This window comes from Canis lupus, chromosome 17 (assembly GCF_003254725.2).
Source record: "Canis lupus dingo isolate Sandy chromosome 17, ASM325472v2, whole genome shotgun sequence".
Taxonomy (NCBI): Eukaryota; Metazoa; Chordata; class Mammalia; order Carnivora; family Canidae; genus Canis; species Canis lupus.
The window spans coordinates 24,408,320-24,427,441 of NC_064259.1; the positions used below are offsets into that span (position 1 = coordinate 24,408,320).

At 46.2% G+C, this 19,122-nt stretch overlaps 1 protein-coding gene across 1 annotated transcript in view; it reads right to left on the bottom strand.

Annotated features, from left to right (window-relative positions):
* Positions 1-3,268: 3,268 nt before the first annotated feature.
* Positions 3,269-19,122, bottom strand: part of CAPN13 (calpain 13) — a 78,425-nt gene continuing 62,571 nt past the window's right edge. The window contains exons 19-24 of the mRNA XM_035700510.2: positions 18,033-18,101; positions 16,167-16,242; positions 13,988-14,116; positions 12,957-13,012; positions 12,345-12,402; positions 3,269-3,718 (exon numbers count right to left, since the gene is read on the bottom strand). Of these exons, the coding sequence (XP_035556403.2) occupies positions 12,376-12,402; positions 12,957-13,012; positions 13,988-14,116; positions 16,167-16,242; positions 18,033-18,101 (357 nt within the window). The 3' untranslated portion in view covers positions 3,269-3,718; positions 12,345-12,375. The remainder of the gene's footprint in view (positions 3,719-12,344; positions 12,403-12,956; positions 13,013-13,987; positions 14,117-16,166; positions 16,243-18,032; positions 18,102-19,122) is intronic.

Consider the following 19,122-nt stretch of genomic DNA (forward strand, 5'->3'; position numbering starts at 1 on the left):
ATAAAAGCAGATTCCCAGGCCTAGCCCCAGGCTTTCTGGATCAGCATCTGTGAAGCTTTTTCAAAAACTTTCTCCAGGTGGGGTGCCTGGGTGGCTCCATCATTCAGTGTCTGACTCTAGGTTTTTGGCTCAGGATTGTGGGGTCCTGGGGTTGAGTCCTGAGTGGGGCTCTGTACTCGTTTAGGAGTCTGCTTGGGATTCTCTCTCTCCACCCCTCCCCCACTTGAACTCTCCCTTTCTCTCCCTCTCAAATAAATAATAGATCTTTTTTTTTTTTTTTTAACAAAAGTTATTCCAGGTAATTTTTATGCACAATAAAGCTTGAGAGTTACAGGCCTAACCCTGATCAGTGTTGGGCGAGTCACTTCCCCTGGCAACGGCTTTCCAATGATTGGGCTTGATCGCCAATACCCCCATCCACATCCATGGGCCCCAGCCCTCGTCCTTCTGTCCTGATCTCCCGATTTTGGCCTTGTCCTCAGCCTCTCCCATCTTACTCATCTGTCTCTATGGCTCCCCACCACACCACATCTGTCTGCCCCACTCCCAGAATCTTCTTTCTTCTCCTGGCTCTCCATATCCACCTGCTTGTCTTTCCTTCTCTCCCTCCATTTCTCTTTTCTGTTGGCACCTGACGCTCCTTACACCCCCTTCTGTATCCTCTCCTGTCTGGAAGGGGCTGGAAGCCTGAGAACCACCTTGCAGGAGAGTTCCTGATACACTTTAAGTCCCCCCAGTGAGATGCACTTATGTGACATCTGGGAGGCAGAAGAGAGACAGAAGCCTTATTCCTCTTCCCCTAGCAGGGCAGGCAGGCAGGCAGGCTTCAGGAGATGTGAGCTGCCCTGCAACTCCCCCGCCTTAGGGCTGCAGGCAGCCGTGACCCCTGCTGACGGTTCCCTGCAGCCTGCAGCGTCTGGCTAGGATGGCAGCAGCAACTTGTTCTCTGAAAGCTAGTGGTAGGCCTGGGAGTCCCTGGGCACCTTCTCTGGCCTTTGCTCCTCCAGCCACTCCAGAGTGGTTCCTGTTTTCCTGCCTGACACCACCTAATACCCTCTGTTCTTCCCATGTAGCCTCTGTGTTCCATACCCTTTCCCCTTGTCCTATTCCCACCCCTCCCCCAACTGGCTGTTATATGGAATGGAAAGTTTAAAACGCTTAGTTTTGGATAAGTTATATTATCTCTATTCTTTTTTTTTATTATTGGAGTTCAATTTGCCAACATATAGCATATTACCCAGTGCTTATCCCGTCAAGTGCCCCCCTCAGTGCCCGTCACCCAGTATTATCTCCATTCTTAATGTAAGACAGAGGTGAGTTGACCATAAAAGTTCGAGAACTCCTCATTGAAGTGAGCTGCCTACATCTGGGCTTCTTCAAGGAGTCTAACTGATGAGCTGAGGGCCATTGAGGGAACAAAGGGGAAGCAGCAGGGCGGGCCTGAGGCAGTGCACAGGCATGGCAAGTCCTCTGTGATTTCTCACTGTAAGTCCTGCCTCTGACCCCCGGGGCTAGAGGTGGCAAGAAGGAAGTCAGCAAAGGGATCCACTTCTGTTCTGGTAGAAGCAAGGTTGACATCACCCAAAGCCACTGGGTGTGCACGTGGTGCTTTCTGGGGCTGGGCCTCCCTGATGTGTGTGTGCATGTGCACGTACGTCCATGCACCCACTTTCAGATGTTCCTCCTCACTGGGGTAAGCCTCAGTGCTCAGGAGCAGGCCTGTCCTCTCCTCCAGGCAGGGCCAGCCTAGGCACAGCTGCTGAGTCGAGGGACGTGGGTTTCAGTCTAGTATCTGCCGCTTGTAATGGGGGGCAGCTATCTCTTAGAATGGCAAGGAGAGCCTGGCCGCCCTGCTTCCCTCATGGAGTGGCTGCAGTTGTGAAGGCTCTAGGGGTCTGAGGCCACCCCATTGGTTCCTTGGGGGCTCCCGCCCCTCCCCATCCCTCTGGCACCAGCTGTGCCACTTGCCCACTGTCTCATTTCCAGAGACATCATAACCTGCTCCCAGAACCCATAGGGAGAAGCTGGTAGAGCCAGGGTATCTTCAGCCCTGCTTTGGGGACTTTCCTGACCTTGGCTGAAGGATTTGGGGAGCCCTGGGAAGGCACAGCCTGGTCATAAGCTGCCTGGTGTGCCCTGTGCCAGGGCTAAGGATCAAGGCCCTTCCCTCTCGTGGGAAGATGGGGACAAAGTTCCCCCCCAGCTCCATGGAGAGAAGCCAGTCCCCTCCCCCAGGGCCATGCAAGCCCTCTAGCCCCAGTGTGGCTCAGAACCCGCTTTTCAATTCATCAATTGAGTGAACTTTCTTCTTATATCCTGTTAGGTTAAAGAGAAAATTAAAGACCGGTTCTTGAGCAGAGCCCTGTGAGGTAGGAAACTACTCTGTGTCCTATGGGCACCAATCCAGCGGGACAGAGGAGGCATGGCCAACCCTGGGCCCTGTCTCCCAGTACCAAAGCAGGCCCAGGAGTCTGGGGTGACATGTAGTTGGGGCAGCAAAGTGTGCAGGTCTGTTGGGTTTTCCACCTGGATGTTCAGGTGAAGTCCTGCGGGACGTGGCTCATTCATTCTTTTGGGCACCAGCACCGCGCCCCCCTCCCCAACTGCCATCTCATGGTTTTTAGCAGAGTCTGTTATCTGTTGGTACCAGTGTTTTGCATGCAGGGAATCTTACTTAAGAGAGCAGTCTGACAGCCCGGGACTCAGGGTCCTCAGGCATTAGCTCTACCTCCTAAGTCCATGCTGATAACCATTACTGGTTAAGGAGGCAAGATGACCCCAAGCTTTGCTGTGCATCTGTCCCTGCTATGCTGCCGAAATGATCATGAACACTTTGCATCAGGCCCTGTGGGATGCAGGTTAGTTGATGTTTGTCCTTCGTACCAGGATGAGTCCGCCTCCCAATGTTGACCTTATTCCTGAGCACGGGTGTTTGCAACGGCGTATCCCTGCCCTACACCATCTGCCTTCTGATGGTGTCAGCTCAGAAAGTCTCCTCCCTCCTGTCCTCTCGACACACATATTTGTAAGGGTTCTCCCACTGGGGAATGCTTCCAGGAATGTGGCCTCAAACCACAGATTCTCCTGAGTGGGATCTGGTCTGGTTACTCTCTGGAAACTCGTCTATGATGTAGTGGGCCAAGCTCTTTCAGAGAGAACTTTATGAATAAAGAGGGATGGAGACATTGGCCTTGCTGGCTGGATTTCTCCTTCCCCAAACATTTTTTTATCCAGAATTATGATCCTATTTGTCACAGAGTCCAAAACCTTTATAGGAACTGTGCTTTATTTTGCCATTTGGCTGTGAAACAATCAGGATACAGACAGCGGGAAGTATGATTATTTTGCAATGCCCAGCGGACTGTGCCCATGTTGCCCCCAGCACCCTGTGGGTGGGCAGACTGGCTTATTCTGGCTTTTCCTAGAAATGAATTGGACTGGAGGGAGGCAGCCGAGATGAAGCTTCTCTCCTTCTTCCACACAATGGAACATCTGCTTCATCCTCCAGGGTATCCGAGGCTGGTGTCCTGAAGTGTTCAGGGGATCTGCTCTGGGACCTCAGGCTTACTAGGGCCTGACCCAGCTGAAGACTTGGCCCTGGTTCCTTGAAGGCAGCTTTGACTACATTTCAGGGAGAGCAGGTTTCATCGTATCACAATCATGGGGGCAGATTATTGTGATGAGAGCCAGATTCTTGAGGGATCACTGGGAGCTTGTCCTAGAGAAAGCACAGATGCTCAAATGCAGAAGGCCAGGTGAGTAAAGAAGCTTTGCTTCCTTTGAGTGACCACAGGGGCCTGGACCCATTCCCACAGATACTGTTTGGGATCACGAGACAACAGAGGGAGTGTATGTACCACCTGATGTTGAGGCTGGACCAGCTCCATCACCTCCATGGCTCCCCAGTGGGCAGGAATATCTCCACCTCCTTCTCCAAAATTCCTCGGGGGCACCCTACCCACCACCTACTCTGTCCTTAGTCCAAACTGGCACACTGAGCACCTGAGCGCCTGTGTCAGAAAGGAGGGTAAGTTTGGGAGATGTTCTTCTGACCTCCTGGGCAGGCTGGAAGGGCTGAGACCAGGAGCACCTAGAATGACAGCAGCTCTTTCCTCTGTTTCAGCAGAGCTAAGGTCTGCTGTAGAAGAGTGGCTTTTCTCAAGTGTACATCTCTTGGATTAAAGTGATGTTCTTGCGTGGACATTTTTGCTACAACTATAATCAGCTAGCATTCCTGGCCTTGTGGTTAAGACTTGATTCTTCTCTATCTCTTTCTTCTTGAATCTTAAAAACTCTTTTCTCAGTCTATTTACTAGCTTGCTTATTTTTCATAAAAGTCCAGCCTAGCATGTAGAATTTTAAAACGGTATAATAAGGCAGAAAGAAAAAAACAGCAGTCCTCTGTCCCATTCATGCCCTAAATTCCTCTTTCCAGACTCTTTCTTTTGATGTGTACCTCAATATTTCCCTATGATATGCCTGCACAGTTACCCCTGGACTTGTCCATGATTAATTGCCTGACTTCTTATGCTGGGAAATTGGGCTGGCATGCTCTTAACTCATTCTATACCTGCACTTCTCCCCTCCATTCTCCAATATATTTATGTCACATTTTTTTGTTAAATCCATATTCCATTTTTATTTTATCACAATTATGTATGTACAAGTTCACTGCTGAGTGAAAAAATACTCCAGGATCACTTCTTTTTTTTCTATAACTCTTTGTTCTTCAGGAGTTAATAATTACCTCATTGAAAAAATCTGCTTAGTCTCTGTCATTATCCTAATAATTCTTCCAAAATTTCTCCAGCAAAATTTTAAAATCCTTCTGAGCACAATTTTACCCATGATTAAGTAATCAGATAAACTACTGGGTCCATTTTCCCCAAAGATGACTCTGCTCCCTGTTGGTCTTCTTCCTCTCTCTTTCTGTGGGACTTCCCTAGTTAGTGAAGGGTCTAGTACTAGATCCTATTTCCTGGATGCCAACTCTTCCTCCTTCTTGGTTTATGCCCTTGGAGTATTCAAGTCATTTTTTTTTCTAGTTGGATACAGTTCTTTTTAAAAGCCAGATTTGGAAGGCTGGATATGCTGGGTTCTATAGTAATCACCAGGTGTATGTTGGCCAAGGCAGTGGAGAGTTTCACCTCCCTGGAAGCAAATCCAGACTCTCAACTCTCAAAAAGAATGTCTTTGGTAAGCAGAATAGGAGATGTCACCTTCATGCAGAGTAGGACAAAATGGCCCATTCCTTAGGACAGTTTACTTCCATGTAGTAGTAAACTGTTATAAATAATAACCTTGTTAGAGTAAGGCACTTTATTGCCATACTGAGAGTAGACCAACATGAATGTAGATGACATTAGCTAGACAAACTCTCAGCAGAGTGTGACTTACACCTTACTGATTTACTTACTTACTTACTCTGGACTTGAAAGCAGATAAGGGCAACAATAGCCTTAATTCTCCAAGCATCATATACCAATACATTGAGCATTAGCGTTTTTTGACCTAAACATTGCCTGCAATATGACAATGGGGGTACATGCTTCATTCAAAAGAAATAGGTATGATGGGAGGGGAGGAAGAAGAGTTGTCTGGTTACACACTTCTATATCCTAATTTATTAAGTGAGAGTAGAACAGATGGGTTGGAGATAAGAGAGAGAGGAACAGAAGTGTTCTCCCAATGGGAGTACATGCCAGCTTGCCTGGTGGGTCTAAGCAGGCTGATGAAGAGGCTTTAGCAACCCCAACCTCAGGGGAGAAGCTCACTTAGCTCATCTGACAAGGCCTTCACTTGTTCTAGTGACAGCTTCATTGCCCAGAGGGTCAGATGAACAAGGAAAGGGAACTTTTCTCTGGATTGGATGCTGGCCAATAGTGAGAGTCTCTTTGCTAACCTGGGAGTGATGGAAATCCTGGAAGAAGGTAACTTTGACTTCATAGTAGCAAAACAAAGGGGTGTTGGGCAGAGTTGAAATGTGCCCTGGACTCAGGGAAGCAGTTTTCAAAAGGATGAGAGGATCAACAGGTCAGACAATAAGCCTTTTATAAAAATATATATAGCATGACGTCCTAGAGATTAGAACAAGGTAATGTTAATTATCTGCTTTCCAGTAATCCTGGTAGGCAAGAAATAGACAAATAGCTGATGGCAGGAAGAACTGGGTTGAAGACAACATTTATAAAAATTGGGACAAGAACAAACAAAGGAAGACATGAACCTGAAAGGGCAATTTCTTTCAGTCATTTGGGAAATTGTTATTGAGTGGTTCCTCTATGCCAGGCTTTTTGCGGCGTGCTAAGAGATAGCAACAAAAAGACATACCTAAGCTTACAGTCCAGCAGGGAATAGAGACATCAAGCAAGTAATTAAAAGTGTGTTGAATCAGCAAACTACAAATTGAGGGGGAACTTCCTCAGCTTGACAAATAGAATCTATGAAAATCCCACAGGTAACATTATACTTATTGGTAAGAGTGTATTCTCCCAACATCAGGAACACCAAGCAGACAAAGGTGTCTGCTTTATTCACCTTTAGTCAGCATTGTCCTAGAAGTTCTAGCCAAGAAAATTAGGTAAGAAAAATAAAAAAGGCATCCAGATTGGAATGGAAGACATAAAACTACTTGCAGTTCTACAGATGACATGATTTTATGGATATAAAACCCTAAGGAATCCCCTAAAAACCATTAGAACTAATAAATGAGTTCAGCATGGTAGAAGAATGTAAGATCAATATACAAAAATCAATTTTATTTCTATATATTAGCAATGAAACATCTGAAAATGATATTATTTATAATAGCATCAAAAATACAATACTTAGGAATAAATTGAACTAAGGAAGTGTAGAACTTCTACATTGAAAACAATAAAACATTGCTGAAAGAAATAAAAAACTAAAACAATGGAGAGAAGTCTCATGTTCACAGACCAGAAGGCTTTAGATTGTGAAGTTGACAATACTCTCTGGATTGATCTACAGATTTATGTAATTGCTATCAAAATCTCAGCTGCCTTTTTTTTCCTGCAAAATTTGTCAAGTTGATCTTAAAATTCATATGTAAAAGCAAGGAACCCAGAATTACCAAAGCAATCTTGAAAAAGGAAACCAAGCTGGAAGACTCATGCTTCCTGATTTCAAAACTTACTACAAAACTATAGTAATCAACACAATGTGGTACTGGCATAAGGACAGACATATAGATCAATGGAACATAATGGAAAATTCAGAAATAAATCCTTACATTATGATAAATTGACTTTTGAAAAGGGTGCTAAGACAATAAAATGGGGCAAAGAAGAGTCTTTTCAACAAGAGGTGCTGGGACAATTGGATATACACTTGCAAAAGAATGAAGTTGGACTCTACATCACACCATGTAAAAAAAAATACCTCAGAAAGGATCAAATACCTAAATGTATTAGATAAATTAGAAAACTTTTAGGAGAAAAATACAGGAGTAAATATTCATGTTCTTAGATGAGGTAATGATTTCTTGTATATAACACTAAAAGTTTCAAGTGACACAAAAAAGTAGGTAAATTGGGCTTCATCAAAATTAAAAACTTGTGTTCTATAAATGATATAACCAAGAAACTTAACAGACAACCTACAATGCAAGAAAATCTTTGAAAATCACATAGGTGATAAGGGACTTATAACTAGAATGAATATATATATATATATATAAAGAACTCTGACAAGTAGGTTAAAAAAAGTTAAATAAACCAATTTAAAAATGAACAAGGGACCTGAATAGACATTTCTCCAAGGAAGATATACAAATGGTCAGTAGCACTGAAAAGATGTTCAACATCATGAGCAGTCAAGGAACTGCAAACCAAAACCACCATGAGCTCTCACTTTACACTCTGTAGGACGGCTATAATAAAAATGACAAGTTGGCAAGGATGCAGACAAGTCAGAATTCTCATTCACTGCTCGTGGGAGTGCAAAATGGTGCAATGGCTTTGGAAAGCATTCCCTAAAAATGTTACCACAAGAGTTATCATGACCCAGCAATTCCACTCCTCAGTATACACACAAGCAAAATGCAAACATATCGATGCAAAAACCTGTATACAAACAACCATAGCAGAATTATCCACAACAGGCAGAAAGTAGAAACAACCTAAATAAATGTCCATCAACCGATGAATGGATGAATAAAAGATGGTATACTTACAAAATGAAACATCACTAAAAAGAAATTGGCACTAAAAAGAAATGAAATCTTGATACATACTACCACATGGACGAAAGAAATAGATCACATGTTACAGGACTCCAATTATGTAAACTGTCCAGAACAGGGAAATCAATAGATTTAGAAAGCAGATTAGTGGTTTCCCAGGACTAGAAGGTAGAGCAAACATAGGAAGTGACTGCTGTTGGACATGGGGTTCCTTTGTGCGGTGATCAAAAATGTTCTAAAGTTATATTGTGGTGATGGTTGCATGGCTCTGTGACTACACTGAAAGCAACTGAACTCTATATCGTAAATGGATAAACCATATGATGTGTGAATCACATTTCAATAAGGCCCTAGAAAACATAATGAGTGGGTAAATACAACAATAAAGGGTTCTGAATGTCATGATCCAGGCAGTGTGATAGTGAGTAAATAATATGAGAACCCAATGCGGTTAAGGCACGAAAGATCAGGACTTATATAACTAACCTTAGGGTTGAGCAGACAGTAGGGGCAAAGGACCTGAGATTGGGAAAAGAATGAAACATTGGAGGGGAAAAAAGGTAATGCTGGCATGGTGGAAGTAGAATGCAGGAAGGAGAGATGCAAGGTATGGTTAGGTAAGTGGGCAGAGGCCAGGTGATACAGGCCACGTTCATGACTTTAAACTTTTCCTGAATAGTAAATAGGAAGACGTTGAAGGGTTTTAACAAGGGGAATGCAATGATTGGATGTGAATTTTAAAAAGTGTGCTTAGACTGTAGGAAATTAACTTGAGCGAAGGAAGTGGATATAGGAAAATCAGATAGGGGGCCAATGCAAAAGTCAGGGAGAGAGATGATGTCTGAGAAATCCAAATTGAAGTAATTTGGAGGGGAATGTGGGAGGAGAAGATGTGGAGACAATTAGCTCTTATATGAAGTTTGGTTGTAAAGGGAGGAGAGGGAGTTGTAGCTGGAAGGGAATACGGATGGAGGAAATTTAAAGAATAAGCATGTTTTGATGGGAGTTGGAAGACTCCAGATGAGAGATTTAGTATTCAGAATACAGAGGAGAGAATTCATTCTATTGGGTCCTTATGAAGGGAGAAGGTAATGAGATCCAGAACATCCTCAGAGACATACGCCCTCTAGCACAACAGGAGGAAGGTGGGAGATGGTTATAGATGAAGGTGAGTTTGTAGATTTGGAAGCAGAACTTCTTTATCTTCCTGCCTCCAGTTCTGCATAGCAACCCATCACCCAAGAGTGAGTGGATCTACTTTAAGAATATGATGTCAGAGGGCAGTGATTAATAAGGAAGATAGGGAGCACTCTTAGGGATGATGATGACAGGTGTTAATGAAAAAGACTGAAACACACATAACCATGCATCTTATATTATACTTCCTTCTTACACAATGTTCAGAACAGGAAGTATAGAAAAATTAGTTGAGAGGGAATTGGGACCCTATATAGGAGAGAGGATAATGAGAAACAGTCCAGTTATTTTAAAAGTTCAAGCTTTAGGTCCTGCATGCTAAATTAGCTTAAAGATACAATTGAAGAATCATTCCTGACATTAGAAAGCATGCAGATTGGAATAGGAAATCAGGCAGACTAGAAATGGGAAATATTCAAATGCCCTATTTTTTAAAAAGATATGAAAGGAGAATTCAAGAAAATACAGGTGAATCTAATTAACTTTGATCTCCGAATGTTTGTTAACTTGTATTTATTAAGAAGCACCAAGAGTTCATCAGGAAATATTAATGCTAAAATATCATTTCTTTATGGAGAGAGTGTCTGTCTCTTGATTTCAAGGTACACAGTTGGGAGATTCAACAAATGCCCTACAAAAATTATAGGGTCCCCAAATATGCTGATTACAAGACTGCTGCATAGCAGAACTGTGTATTTCAAAGGGACATTGGCATATAGAAAAGGCCACCAATAGGTCTCAGATAAGAATCAAGAGGACTAAGTAAAAAGACAGGCCTTGGGGATCCCTGGGTGGCTCAGCGGTTTGGCGCCTGCCTTCAGTCCAGGGCCTGATCCTGGGGTCCTGGGATCGAGTCCCACATCAGGCTCCCTGAATGGAGCCTGCTTCTCCCTCTGCCTGTGACTCTTCCTGTCTCTCTCTCCCTGTGTCTCTCATGAATAAATAAAATCTTTAAAAAAAAAAAAAAAGACAGGCCTTGGTGAGGCAGCAGAGTTGTCTGCAAGTATGTGAAGGTCTGGCACGTGCAGTCTTTTTTCTACAGTGGTCCAGAGTAGAACTTGAAGCATGGGGGCGGGAGGGGTGTTCCAGGGAAATAGATTGTTGCCTCGAGATTAAAAACAAAACAAAACAAAACAAAACAAAAACCACCTAACACCTGGAAATATCCAACAATGGGGAACACAAAATTTTGAGCACCCCAGTCCTGGAAGGTTCTGGCAGATTGTTGGGGCTGCTGTTAAAGTAGTCTGGGGTATGGACTATGTATCTCTAGAGTCTGTTCCCTGAAAATAATCATGTAGAAGAAATGTGACATGGGCATTAATTTTTCAGCACGCTTATGCTAGAGGTATAGATGTTGATGATGCCTACAGATGTGTGAACAGCTGCACAGTGAGGCAATGGTAGATCTGAGGCTGGACCCAGTTCTCATCTCCCCAGGGTCTGATCATTTCTACTGCTCCACACATTAGCCTTTCCTGTGATGAGTGATTGCCTTCCTTTCCTCTTTGGAATTTCAAATTAAGAATTATAGAATGAAACTGAGCCACTATTTTACACCACATACAAAAACCAACTAAAAAAAAGGATTAAAGACTTGAATGTAAGGCCTGAAACCATAAAACTCCTAGAAGAAAACATTGGGGATAAGCTCCTTGACGTGGGTATTGGCAATGACTTTTTGGATTTGACACCAAAAGCCAAAGCGACAAAAGCAAAAATAATCAAGTAAGACCAAGAGACATTTTTCCAAAGAAGACATACAAATGGCTAACAGGTGCATGAAAAGGTAGAACATTCTAGTAATCAGGGAAGTATAAATCCAAACCACAGTGAGTTATCACCTCACACGGGTTAGAATGGCTATTTGAGAAAAGACAAGATATAACATGTGTTCACAAGGCTGTAGAGAAAAGGGAACCCTCGTGTACTCTTGATGGGGATGTAAATTGATGCAGCCACTGTTGAAAACAGTATGGAGGTCCCTCAAAAAATTAACAGCAGAACTATCATATGATCTGGCAACTACTTCTGGGTATTTATCTGAAGGAAGCAAGAACACTGACTTAAAAAGTTATGTGCAGCCCATGTTCACTGCAGCATTACTTACAACAGGCAAGACATGGAAACAACCTAAGTGTCCACCAAACAGATAGATGGATGATGAAAATCTATTTTAATGCAAAGAACTATTATTCAGCCACAGAAAAGGACAACACGGAGGGACCTACCTTGAGGGCATTATGGTAAGTGAAATAAATCAGAGAAAGACAAATGCTGCATGATCTTACTTATATGTGGAATGTAAAAACAAAACTCATAGATAGAACAGATCGATGGTTCCTAGAAGTAGGAGGTGGAAGGGTGGGCAAAAGATGGTCTAAAGGTACAAACTGCCAATCATAAGATAATTAAGTCCTGGGGATGTGATGTTCAGAGCTGTGACTATAGTTAACAATACTGTATTGCATATGTACTTGGAAGTTGCTAAGAGTAAATCATAAAAGTTCTCGTCACAAGGAAAAAACTGTGTAACTGTGTGCAGTGATGGATGTTAACCAGACTTACTATGGTGATCACTCCACAATATATACATATATCAGATCATTATATTGTATACCTAAAACTAATACATTATTAAAAGTCAATTATAGCTCAATAAAAATAAGTGAATAAATAAGAATTCTAAATCTCTCACTCATGACTTTCAGGCCACACTCTTTCATAAATGCCCACTGCTCATTCGATCCATGGCTTGGCTGAAGCCTACAGCACTGGCTTTGAAATTCAGGGGCCCTGAGAGGTTGAGCGTTGGTTCACACAGATAAGGACTCTATAATCTCTAGGGAGGCTGTTTCCAGGGCAAGAGTCTAGTGTGCAGTCTTGGGGGAGACGAGGAAATGTGTTTCTAGAAGGAAATGATTCTAGAGCTGCCATGTCTTACCTGGACTCTGGGGTCTGCTCTACTCCTTGCTTCAGTTGTACATGACCAGGTTCATCCACTGAGAAATAAGCATCTTCATTATGACATAGCTTTAAATTCGTTCCCTTAATACAGAGCAGGATAAATGGTACCCTCTTCCCTCTCAGTCTAGTCTCAGAGATCTCAACATTTCCAGCTAATTCCACCCCAGAAGGAAGCCTCAAGCCCCCATTACAGCGTATCTTTTGCTACTTGAGTAGCTAGACAGAGAGAGGGATAGCTGGGGTTGACCAGCTGGCTGGGCCAGAGGCTCTTTCTAAAGCTCACTGGGAGTAAGTTTGATGTACAGTGAGCTCAGCAGGTGTTCTTCAGTTCCCTCCTGGATTTATGACTCCCACATAATCCTCTGCTTTATTAAGCTATTGGAAAAAAATAAAATCTGTCTGCCAAGATCCTAAAGCAGCCTTGGCAGCCAGCAATATATAAAGGCAGTAATTGGAGGCAGGGGGGCCGGCAGCTTGGCTGGCCTTTGACAGACTATCCAATATCCCCAGGGAGAAAAATGCTCCTTGGAATCAGGAGGAGAGGTGGCCTGAGACTGTGCCCTGTGTCTGGGACAGGAAGGTACCTCACCTCCATTTTTGTCAGGTAGAGTCCTATTCCATCCTTGGAGAGGTTCTGGAAAGTCTCTAAAGAGGAAGAGAGGAATCAGGAGAGGCCAAGGGAAATAAAAGCAAACACGGTGTTTCTGCGTACTCTCTCATTCTCTCCAGTGTGCCTGGCCTCCCTCCTTGTCTCTTCTCAGCCAAACCCCACACCTATGGGACAGCTTTCTCTGACTGCTCTGGTCCTCACTCACCTCTCCCTCTTCTAGTGCCCTTGCACTCTGCACTTTTCTGTATATGGCTGAGGAGGTATGTGGGTCTGTGTTATAAAGTATTCTATGGGCACAGTTTCAGGAAGCTCCCTGGTCCAACTGAGAAATCTCTGGAGGTTTATGCCTCGTCCTTCTTTGTTTTATGCTTCTAGGGCTCTGTTCTCTCAGTCTTTATTTGGCTCAGAGCTGTGGAGTTTATAGAGGTGCCTCTTGCTAGGAATGGGGTGAGGATTAGGATAAGGCAAGACCCCACTTCTACCCCAACACAACTCTCGAGATATATTATGGCTTGGGGTTTTACATAGGACTTCATTGAAAAAAAAAAAAAGGGTAGGCTGCTAAGAAGTATCCAAACATCTGACATACATAGTTGAATTTCTGGAGCCTCCTGCCCTCACCTATTCACTTGTGTGTGAATTCCTTCAGCAGAGACCCCAATCATCCATTGCAAGACTATGGAGTAGGTTTAAACCATAAACAACATGGAGAGGGAACTCAGTGAGTTAAAACCTGTTTCTGAAAGAGGCAGTAAGTAGGGTGATGAGGAAATGAGAGACCTGAAATAAGGGAATGTCCTGGACAGAAAGAGTGTAGAAGGGACCCAGGGGACCCAGCCAACTCCACCATTACACAGGCTAATGTTGGCTCTGCCTCTTGGAGCAAGACCACAGCCCACCCTGCACCTGAGGTCTTGCCCAGGCCTTGGGACAGTAGTGCATTCCTGATCCTCTCCTGTGTTTTTTGGTCATTGCAAAGGTCTCCAGGATGTCCCCCAGGTGACACTTACTTGCCATGGCTTCAAGTCGCAACAGGAAGCAGACCAGGCTAGGGAAGCTGACCCGGCCGCTGTTGTCACTGTACCGGAGGATCATGAGATCCAGTAGCTCATTGCTGATGGAGGTCCCTGCAAGGAAATCTGGGCCACGGGGTGGGTTAGTGAGTGGGAGGAGGCTGGGTGCTAGCAGGTCTGGTCCTCTGATGTGCCAAGTCTGAGCAACCTTCCTGGAGTGGTGGCCTTCCACCACTGTTCCCTATTCAGTTTGGCTCAGGGGCCCATTCAGTCCACTTCTTGGTTCTCTAGCTGCCTCCTTCTTGTTGGCTGCTGGGCCCCAGTGACACTGTACTAGAGCTTGGCCAGATATCAACTTCAGATAGTCAAGACACTGACTGCTCTGGAGACATCAGCCTTCACAATCACTGGATAATTCCCATGTGAACTGGGAGCTTCCAGAACACCTGGAAGCTCCCAGCCCTGCCTTTGTCAGGCCTGTCTCTGCTGGTGACCTTAAAATGACCTTGTTTCTCAACCCCAGGACTGCCTGTGGGTCTTAGGTGTGAATGCTGCTAGTGTGAGCAAGTATGGTTCCTGGAAGTGGGAGATTAAGTCCTAAGTTGGTAGATCAGGAAAGAAGCTGGTCCTCAGAGAGGAGACCATGCTCAGAAGGTGGCTACAGGTGGGCAACACACAGGCACCTTGGTTTCTTCAGGCCTGCTTGTCTTGCACCTCTAGTTACGAGCTCCAGGAGGCACCAACCCCAAAGCAGACAACAGCAAACTGGCAGATGGCCATGTCTACAAGCTCTGGAGGACAAGCAGACCCTTGCAAGCCAAACCATCCATCAAGGAGGTGAGCCTGGTGGTCCATGGGCCCCATGCACCAGAGACATCTGGTTTCTCCAGCAGCATTAATAAAATATGAATTTGAATGCCTTTGGTTAGATAGGCCTGCACTCTCGAGCTTGTCACATTCAAAAATCACCCTCTTTTCTTACGGTTAACTCCATTACCCCTTTCAGTTATCTACTTGCTCCTTGGAGAATTTCTAGTTGGATTCCAACTCTTCTCTATCTGTCTCCCTTTTATTATTCTGGAGTCATTAGTGCGGTCTCCTATACGATTTCATCTTTCTATAACTATTCCAGGGTTCTCAATGTACGGTCCCCAGACAAAGGGCATCAGCCTCACTTGGAAACCTCTTAGAAATATAAATTCTTGAGCCCCACTCAAGCCCTCTTGAATCAGAGATTTGGGGTGAGGGATGAAGCTCATCAATCTGTGCTTTAGAAAGCTTCCAGATGGTTCCAGTGCACACTTGAGTTTGAGAACCACTGCTCTCTGCTATGAAGAATTAAGGGGAGAACAGATGCTAAGGTAGGAAGACGCTTCTCCCTGCCCTCCCCTCTGGGAGCCATAGGAGGAGGAACCATGGAGCCTCTCCTCCCATCATTTACCTAAGGGAATCCGATCCTACATTTTCTCCAGGAAGATGTGCTTCCTGACTTAACCTTCTGGTGATGCATTTCCTCCACTGGCACAGGACAGACAATGACTCTTGCTCACAGAGTAACTCAGACAATTAAACAAGATGACATAAGTACGAGCTCTCCCTGAAAGAGCTGAAGCTCTTAGGCACCCTACAGTCTCCTTATCATCATCCCAGGACAGAATGCTCTTGCCTTCTTGAAGTAGACACATGTCATTTGATTGCACTTGGCTCCAAACGCCCTGTGAGGAGAGCACATCCACCTGCTCGTGGGTGTTTAACCCTGACAGCTCACATGTTGGGATGGAAGTGTCTCTAAAGCAAGCTTGAGTTCTGGTGGGGTATCAGTGATGTGGGGTGATTTTCACACAGAGCCGTTTGGAGACAAAAGGTAATTGGGAAAACTGACTGGCACAGGAGATCTTAGGTTGGGGAGGATGGTGTCTGAGTCCTGAGCCTAGAAGCCCACAGAAGCTGGTGGAAATCAAGGGAGAACACCAAGGCTGACATCCGCTCTCTCCTGACTACCCAGCTCTCCTGCACCAGCCTTGCCTACAGCACGTGAGTGGTGGGCACTGCTCTCTCTCTCTCTCTCTCTCTCTCTCTCTCTCTCACACACACACACACACACACACACACACACACACACATCACCATTACCACTGCCCCCGATCATGACGGCACTGGGAGGCCCCTGCTTTACCTGTATCCGTCATAGCCTTCCACAAATCCAAACCCAGAAAAACTCCAGAGCGCTTCTGGATGATCTGGAAAACACTCTAATTTGGGAAAGGAAGCAAGAAGTCCATATGAGTGCCCTCGGTCACCTTAAAGAGGATGTCCCGGTAGAGAGGGGTCCTAGAAATCCCTTTTTTCATCCCTGGAGACTGCTTCAATACACCAGGAGTGGCTCCAGCTCAGAGCCAGCTCAGCTCAGTGCCCGGGGAGGCAGGAGTGGGCTCTGCCTGGTGAAGCCAACCACCCTGGCTACCCGCTGTGGGGCTGGGGGTTCCTCTCTCCCAACCCCCTTTCTTTCCTTCCCTACCTCCTAGATTGGGCTCCTGACACGGGGCAGCTTGCTGCATTCAGGAGGTGTAGAGTGCTCAAGACTGTTTCAGGTGGTGGTTAAAAGCACAGATTTTGCAACCAAACCACTGGGTTTAAATGACTTAGTCTCGAGTGACTTAATCTTTCCAGGCCTCGGTTTCCCTACCTGCAGCACAGCAGCAAGTACAGTACCTGCCTTACAGGACTGCTGCTAGGGACAAGGAGCACATCGTTACAAAGAGCTTAGGAACATGCCTTGCACGGTAGTGAGTGCTTGTATAGCAGGCAGGTGGGTGCTGTGTCCTGGGTCCTGGCCCAGACCCAGGAGATGGTGGCTTTCTGTGCACCCTGGACTTTTCTATCTCTCCCTGGTTTTCATCGGAATCCTGATCAACACCACACTTCCTGGGTGACAAATAGGAGCTCGGACAGGTGACTTTCTGGGAGGAAGCATGCAGTTGCCACACGACCAGACTCAGGCTTCCCATCTGGGTCTCTGCTCAGCCGCCCCGCAGGAGTTGTTCCAAGGCAACCTACCCCCAGCAGGTGTGTGACCCAGGCCCACAGGGCAACAGTTACTATGAAATAGCAGCCCAAGAACGAGTTTGGGCGCCTTATTTGGTTTTGGTGAGTCTAAAGAAAGCTCTCAACTGGGATTCACTCGTTTGGTAAATCATTAGTTTGGTCATTTGTTCAGCATTTTTGAGTGCCTGCTGTATACTAGACATTAAGAAAGATGCTGGGGGAAGCAGATGAATGTGAGGAAGCCCCTGCCCTGCAGTCTAATGGTGGGTGGGAGACATACCAGCCATTACGATGCCCTGTGAGAAGCCAAATGACCCTGCCAGGGACAGGTGATACATCCTTGTATAGCCCCGTGGGAACACTTTATCACATTATTGTGGGTTCAAGCATTAGAAGCTGAGAGGGAAGTAACTTGGGCCTAGTGGCAGGTGAAACCTCACAGGAAGCGACTCTAAAGGCTGGACAGTCGGGGTGAATGGTCCTGGCCAGCCTCAGAGTATCACAGCTGGGGTCTAAAGGAGCGAGTGGGATAAATACAAAGGCTCCTCCTGGACCCCAAAGTAGGGTCCCAGCTCAAGGATGTTGTGCACACCGCTGATGAGGTTAGACCTTGTCCTGGGAACAATGGTGAGGCCATGCTGAGGCTACCTCTGTGATTTTGTCCTAACTGGCAGATGGACAGAAAGGGAGGGAGATGAACAAGTGTACTGGGGGGAATGTCTCAGGGAGCCAGGGGAGAAGTGGGGAGGGTGATGCTAGCTGGCGGCCTTAGCCACAGTTCACGGTGACCCCTCTCTCTTTCAACCTCCTAGAGCATTCCTCCACTGCTCGGGCACTGCCATGTGTCTTCTAGTGGTGTGTGTAGTCTCCCTGAACAAAATGTGAGCCTCCTTGAGGGCAGGGCTGGGTTCCTCTTCTTTCACAGCCCTCAACCTTGTGCATGTGGGACACCCAGTAGATATTTGCTAAGCTGGACAAAAAGAGAACATGCCGGTACCTGGCAGTTGACAAGGCGGCCCCAGAGCCTCGCAAACTCCTCTTCCTCGAGCCGCCCATTTGTATTCAGCTGGTGGGAAGTTAAGAGTTAACTGTGCAGCATGCAGGGAGCAGAAGCCCCGTGACAGAGCCAGGAGCATGTCCATCCATCAACTAGTAACACCATCTTGGGAAGCCCGGGTGGCTCAACGGTTTAGTGCCACCTTCAGCCCAGGGCCTGATCCTGGGGACCTGGGATCGAGTCCCATGTCGGGCTCCCTGCATGGAGCCTGCTTCTCCCTCTGCTGTGTCTCTGCCTGCCCCTCTCTCTCATGAATACATAAATAAATAAAATCTTAAAAAAAAAAAAAAAACTAGTAACACCATCAGCCCAGTGTCACCTGGATGTGGCCCCACCCTAGCCAGCCCCACTGTGTCTGTGGGGACCTGGCTTCGTTTTATTTTACAAAGGAAAATGGACAACCAGAAGGAGGAAACAGCCCCAAGAAAAGGGGGTCAGCATCCCTCGCAGCCAAGGGAAGACAAAGCCCAGAAGGCCTGCACCAGGAGAAGTGGGGTCCCTGGCAGGGGAGAGGAGGGAGGAGCACGAGGGCTCACTGCAGCCCCTAAAGCAGCACCAGGGTGCACGTGAGTGGAGGGAAGGCGCAAGAACCAGCCCTGCTCACCCCGGAGGAGTACAGTAGGTTTAATGAGAGCTAATGTGAGGAGAAGAACCCATCCTTGGAGTTGCTGGTGGGGAGCGGTGGGTGGGAGGTGGGGGGGCACAGACCTGCCTTTGCAGGGGCCTGGCAGACAGCCTCTAGCCCAGGGTTACCTGTCCAGGGCTGTGGGGGGCCGCGGGCCACTCTGATTCACCCGCAGGGCATGGGCAGTGTCGCCAGGTGATTCCAAGCCACGGCCAGCGGAGATGGGGCCTGATTTATGATTTCCTCAAGAGGCCCTCTGGCTCGACCACGGCCTCCTCCCAACTGGGCCTTGTTAACAGTGGAGGAGCCGGGGATCTGTCTCACCCCGGGGAGGCCGCAGACGCCCAGTCTCTCCTGGGGAGAAATGGCTCACTGGGGGGGCGGCAGTCAGGACAGGAGTCGGGA